The sequence below is a fragment of the Vigna umbellata genome, chromosome 10, assembly GCF_029865625.1.
Source record: "Vigna umbellata cultivar VRB3 chromosome 10, Vumbellata_1.0, whole genome shotgun sequence".
In the NCBI taxonomy this organism is placed as follows: Eukaryota; Viridiplantae; Streptophyta; class Magnoliopsida; order Fabales; family Fabaceae; genus Vigna; species Vigna umbellata.
The window spans coordinates 16563319-16569812 of record NC_142174.1 but is presented as its reverse complement, the minus strand read 5'-3'; the positions used below and the strand labels follow the sequence as shown (position 1 = coordinate 16569812).

The following is a 6494-nucleotide window of genomic DNA, read 5'->3' as shown; positions in this document are numbered from 1 at the left end:
TAAAGTAACAAGCCTTTGACAATAAAATTAATCTGAACACAGTATATGATTAATTAGCCATGTTTCACCAAAAATAGCACGTATTACACTTGTATACGAAGTAGAGCCAGAGAACCGGATACTACAACTGAATCAGGTTCTTGAAACAATAAGTACCAAGCAGGAACCAACCAATAAGAATGGAAGTGAAAAAGAACCAAAACTTCAAGAAAGTGAAGCCCCCGAATGCGACTCCAAGAAAAAATACAACCACAAATGGTATGATAGATCGAAGCATAGATGCTTTGCTGACCCAACGACCATTGAATAAAATGAAAATTGCAAGGTTCACCACATTCCATCCACCAGACAAGAAATCCAACCTGTTTAAATTATTGACAACAAACGAGTGGCAGTTGCAGGTAAAGAGATTGTAAGATCGATGCTGGAATTCTTGAGTGCTTTTCCTCAGTGCATCATCCCAAGTCCTTAAATCAACTATATTTTCTCCCTGCGTGTAGTCTTCCTCACCATTGTACGCAGACTGGCCCAAAGGTATGCAACACTGCCAACAATTTTTTTAAACAACACTTGAGAAGCAATACATGAACAGAAAACCAACGAGCTAAAATCAAGTTCCTGCAAAATATAACTTTGTACAGCTTCCATTTAGTATATATCACAGCGTGATGAAAAAATAAAACCCCAAAAGGAAGTTAGACTCAAAATTGTTAGAAAAAAAAAACAAGAGTCTCACAATATGGTCCTACTTTCCGTTTCTTGATTTGTACCAGCTTTAGTTTAGGACAATTTGTTTATTAAGGGGAAGTAGACCATTTTTATGTTCTCTTGACACAAAGAAAGACTTAAACAATAGAATATACCTTTTCTTTGGGAATCTGAAAATAGCGAGTGGCGGCTCCAAATGCAAAATGGTCTACACACACAAAATTAGGCCCTGCAAAATCCAATATTACTCCATCCTCTCTGCAGATGCCAATGTGCCCGATGCAAGGAATGAACCACGATATCACAGGAAGTGGTGACCACACAATAGAGCATGGAAATCGAGCCATTTTGGGATCAATTTGCATAGTTTGCGAATAACTTCTTTCCATCATCTCCTCCTGTTGCTCAGTATCCAACTCTTCTCCCATTGTAAAAGTCGGTAAAACTATATTACTGACTTGACAATACACAACAATCCATTAAAAAACCGAAAGTCATGACATCAAACAAGTTTATAACCAAAGGCGTATACTACATAAATACATATATATGTTTGTCTGTGTATTATTTGAATCTAAAGCCAAAAAAATCATTAAGAAGCAGGTGTAGTGTCTAATATTTCCAAATTCAGGATTCACGTGAAGCAACGATGGAACTCAAATGTTGTATGTCTCACGTCCTGAATTTCTGGTTTCAAGAACAACCACGATGCAGTGCACTAAGCCTAGTTTGACTGCTACATCGTTTCCTAGACAGATTTGGGTTTCGAAATTCAAGATTTAGGTACGGTTTCGCGAAATGAATTGATGGGAGAATGATTCCTAAACTGACATAAACAATATGTGCGATTCATGATGAAATTACAAAGCAGAAGAAACCCTAGGCTAGCATACTCATGAATTATAGTCTAGACATAACATATAAGAGAAATAAGAGAAAGGGATCCGATCCAATCACCTTGTATAGCAGACAGAAGAATCTGTACCCTGCCCGCACACTGTGCAACAGAGCCTAGTAAACGCAGTGTGTATAGACTAATTATCTTCTTAACTCTTTACTTTTTCAGCTTATTGGGATTATTGTTGTTGTGCATCTCACGTCCTTGTTAGAGTGTGAAGCAAATATTATTCAAACTCTTTTTTCTACCGTCGCATCTTAATTTTAAATTTTAATTACGTTTTTTTAATGACCAAATTGTGTGAGTATTTATATCCGGCCAAACTGAGAAGTCTAAGTGGTAAACGAATCGATAAAAATATGAAATTAATTAGGGATATGGAGACAAAATTGGAAATAAAATGTGACTTTTAATGGTTTTGAAACTAAAATTATGGAGAAGAACTTTAGTTGTTAATATTTTCTTATTTTATTATTGAAAAGAGTTCAATTGATAATATTTCATTTTCTTTCTTCCAAACTTACTAGATTTATTTTATATCTTTTAAATATTAGTGGAAAGAGTTAAATCTATTACATATTTTTTCTTTTCCTTCTACTTTACCACTTTTGGGATAATGTTCAAATTAATGTTAATGAAACTACTCGATATTTTTTTTAAAATCTCTAAAAAAAAAGGTTTTTGATTTGAGTCCCAATCTCTAAATTACACTAGTCTCATTATTTTTTCTTTTTCGTGGTTGCGAACCTAAAAATTTCTTTAATTCCTTTCAAAAGAATATTAAAATAGGCTCATGTATTTCATCAACCTCTTAATTATTTGAAAAATACTATCTATATATCTATAATTATTATATATAAAGAAAATACACCCTTTGGTATCCTTCTTTGTTTTTTCAATTTACCCTCTTAATAATTACTCTTTAAATTTAAATAATTATTTACAATAAAAAAATATTTTTTAGTTTTGTCATTTTAGTAACTACTTTTTTAAATTCATATAATTACTCATTATAAATAAAAATATTATTTACTCTCACTATTTTTCAAATTTAAATAACTACTCATAATAAACAATATTTACACAATATTACTTATAATATTTTTTGTTTTAATAACTAAAATTTATTTTATCAATAACTATATATTTATAAGTGTTTTTGTCGAATCGAGATATACTCATAGATGCATTAATCTTTTATCTAGATCAATATGTCTTAGGTAATTCCAGTATCCACTATTTTCTTTAGTAAGATTGTAATAGATGATATCACATGAATAATGATTATTTATAATACCTGAATTAATTTGTACCATAACAGTAACATATGTGTTTTTTGATTTTGTTATGCAGCATATGTACACTAACCTTCATCGAAATAGTTAAGTGTGTCATCGATCATCTAAACTAATATGTACTAAATTTGCATATGTACACTAACCTTCAAAACCAAAATAATTGATAGTCTTATCGAAGTGTCTTTAATATTCTCAAATCTATGTAGTAAACATACAAATACAATAACTATATCCACTTTTTATTTTTTTAATTGTATCCTTTCTAATTACTATTTTTATAATTTAAATGATTTATAGATATTTAAAAATTACCTACACAACACAGTAACGTTTTCTATAAATATAATTGCTGTAAACGTAAAACAGGTTTATTGCGCGCAAATATAAGTGTATTTCATTTGTTTTTTTCAGAATGAAACGGAATGTCACCTAAATGTTTAGGAATTCAAATTCCCCTAACTATGATTATCATCAATAGCACATGTTGTCAAAAGTAGTAACAAAACAACTAATAACCCTCTATAATGGAAGAAATATTGCCACACGTGGTCATACCACAAGTGACATTTACATTTTTATAATCATATTAATTTCTTCTCCCATTACTTCTAAGAGCTTTGTGCAGTAATCAACGGTTGGTTAAGAGAAAAAGCGTCACTTCTTTCTTCCCAGTGATTATTGGAATCAAGGGGGACTATGACCTCTCTGAGAGTCTTGGTTTCTTGACTTCTTCCCCATACAACAAGATACAAACCGAATATGATTAAGAGTGCTCCAATAATCCTGCACTTCAAAACAGAAAATAATAAAATTTATGTACTATAAACCACTGTTGTTATTATAATTTCATAATTTACATCAGAATCTTATGATCCAACACCTTGTAGTTATATACCAAGATGAATCTCAAATGATTTTGCATCTTAAATGAATCTATGAAATTGGTATCACCCATACAATATACTCGTTCATCAATTCTCATGAGAAAAACAAATTTTTAAATAGAAAGAAATTTGACAGAGGCATTGTAAACCTATCTTACTTATCATTCAACACCTCTAATTAATTGTTGAGTCCATGATAGTCCAACTCAAACTTCAGAGCCTTTAGCAGATAACATATTTTGCTCCATAAAAATAAGTTTAAGAAAACAATGAAATTTACTTGGACTATCAAAACCTACCCTCCCAAGAAGAATTCTTCACCGAAAATAATAGATGCCATCACAGCTACTAGTAATGTTTGTAAAGGTAGATAAATTGAAGCAAGAACTGGCCCTCCTTTGCCAATAGTCCATATCTGTATTGCTGATGCCAGCCCTGAAGTCACCACTCCCTGATACAATTCAACCTTTTTTTTCATCTCAGATCCCATACATAAAAACAACTCACACCATAAACACCAACAACTAAATCAGGTTTCTTGATGTCAAGGTCACCAATTTTGATCCGTGATTAAGTTCAAAGCAAATTTAAATTAAGCTTGCTACAGTTGTGCCTCAGAAAAAAGAAAATTCAGTTTTCGTGTAGATAGAAACATCAAGTGAACAGACATGCTGATGAAAATGTAAATAGAACAATCAGTCTAATTTACAAACCGAGAACAAAACACTGTAGATCTCTCCACTAGAATTGAACTGCCAGGCTTTGGAATCCTTCTCAAAAAAAGCTGCAATTGTCAAAAACTGCACAACACCAAAGAAGCACGTAAATGCAGAAACTGTGAGCGGGGCTGAGTATATTTTCAGAACAAATGCTTGCATCACAATCCAACCAGACCAACATAAGGAGTGACAGAAGAGATAGATGCCACCCAAGTTCCAGTCCTTTCCTGGGGTATCCCCCATCATGGTCAAGTATTGTTCCTGATTAAATCCTAAACGCGGAGAATAAATAACAGGTCCCTTGTAAAGGGTAATGATTGTAGCTCCACCAACAGAAGCAAGGACACCAAGGACCTTAGCCACACCATCAATTCTATTGAAGTGAACGCTCTCATATCTGCACTTCCCTTGTATAAATGAACATATAAGTTATACTCATGAGCTTAATTTATATACAATGTGATGTCGCAAAACATTTTCAATAAAATTTGACCATTTTTTCATGTCATCATCCAATTTGCTAGACTTTTGACAGAGGGTTAACAACACATCTTTTATCAAAAATTACAAAATCAGGAGAAAAACTTGTCAAATAAGAAGTGAGAATCATAAAAAAAAGTCCTTTTGAATACATTTTACCACAATAGATTAGAGATTGTGTTTCATTTCTTTAGAGGTTAAAGATTGTAGCTTGCCTGAGTAGTGCAGCCATCAGAAAAGTGAGGGCAGGAACTGAATTCTGCATAGCAGCGGCAAACGTAGGTGAAGTTTTCTCCAAACCCAAGAGGTAGAATCCTTCTTTCATTGTTATTCTGCCAGAAACAAAAGTGGGGTTTTAGTAGTTACGCCTAACATATATGTCTGATTGAAAAATGAATGGCTTCATAAAGGGATAGTACCCAACAAGTCCAAGTAGGAAAAAGTGTACCACACAGTAAGTGGTTATTGATGGCCTATCTTTCCTTGCAGAGAAGAAATCAGATACACAAATGAAATGAAAGGTTAGATAGCTTAACGGGGGATAGGTAAAGGGTTCCTATAAGAGCTAAACTGCATACTTCTCTGAAAAATACGCGAGTGGACCCAGAAGAACCAAGGCGGTGATGTTTCTAAAGACAGGAAATATAAGCTTGCTTACTCCTGTATCAAGTGCAATTCTCAGAAATATATGATTTCCTGCATAACAAAATTGCAAAAAGGTTAAGGCTATGTGCAGATTAGCTCGTTCGGGCAACATGTTTCTTAGTCTTTTCTGTATTGTTTGCTGATAGTGATAATTCGTATCCCACTAGAGAAGCAGAATAGGATGAGGAGTATGAAGAGTTCAATTTTTTAGAAACAGTTTGACCAGGGAAACAGGGAAGAGAGGGAAGGGATCTGTGGAAGATAGATCGATCTAACTTATGGACAATCAAAAGAAAAAAAAAGTATATAAATCCCATTTTTTTTTAATATATAATAACATCTAGAATCAGATCACTTCCTTGCATGCCATTGTTAATCACTCTTTGCTGTGATTTGATTCTATCTAAAAATACCATCTTTAATAAAGACAAGATCTCCATTTTAGTCCATATATAAGCGTGTCTTATCTTATATACCTTTTTTTATATATATTTTGACTTATAATAAGAATGAAAAATAAATTCTCCCCCTTGGAATGAGAAGTGAGATGGATTTTTTGGCTATAAAAACATGATAAACAAAAGTTAATGACAACATTGCTAAAATGATTTTGAAACTAAATCATCCGGATAAGAATCACAAGCATCTGTGTAAGTGTTGATGAGTATTCCTTTGTTTGAGCTCGATATCCTCCATTCATTAGTCTTTGTGTAATATAATAAAGTCCTCCAATATTCAAAGTCAAAGTAATTGCTTATAATGTTTTCATGAATGATTTATAATTAAAAAATGAAACACCAATGAATTCAAATTAAGTAATTGAACACACGAAAATGTTTTTTTTTTGTTAACAGAATGCTAC

At 32.5% G+C, this 6494-nt stretch overlaps 2 protein-coding genes across 4 annotated transcripts; both read right to left on the bottom strand.

The window, feature by feature from the left end:
* RTH (RTE1-homolog) lies at positions 1-1825 on the bottom strand. 2 transcript variants are annotated; one of them, XM_047309628.2, is made up of 3 exons: positions 1666-1825; positions 864-1161; positions 1-544 (listed from the first exon to the last, which is right to left on the bottom strand). In XM_047309628.2, the coding sequence occupies exons 2-3, from the start codon at positions 1134-1136 to the stop codon at positions 122-124; spliced, it is 696 nt and encodes a 231-aa protein (XP_047165584.1). In that variant the 5' UTR covers positions 1137-1161; positions 1666-1825; the 3' UTR covers positions 1-121. The 2 variants fall into 2 exon arrangements, with proteins under 2 accessions (XP_047165584.1, XP_047165585.1); XM_047309629.2 differs by having other exon boundaries at positions 864-1165; positions 1666-1819.
* Positions 1826-3250: 1425 nt separating this feature from the next.
* Positions 3251-6020, bottom strand: LOC124834813 (protein WALLS ARE THIN 1-like). Of its 2 annotated transcripts, none has more exons than XM_047309604.2 (6): positions 5566-6007; positions 5407-5469; positions 5203-5319; positions 4502-4904; positions 4088-4239; positions 3251-3687 (listed from the first exon to the last, which is right to left on the bottom strand). In XM_047309604.2, exons 1-6 carry the CDS (start codon positions 5742-5744, stop codon positions 3513-3515), a joined length of 1089 nt encoding a protein of 362 aa, XP_047165560.1. In that variant the 5' UTR covers positions 5745-6007; the 3' UTR covers positions 3251-3512. The 2 variants fall into 2 exon arrangements, with proteins under 2 accessions (XP_047165560.1, XP_087956046.1); XM_088099920.1 differs by having other exon boundaries at positions 3521-3692; positions 5566-6020.
* Between the last annotated feature and the right edge of the window lie 474 nt (positions 6021-6494).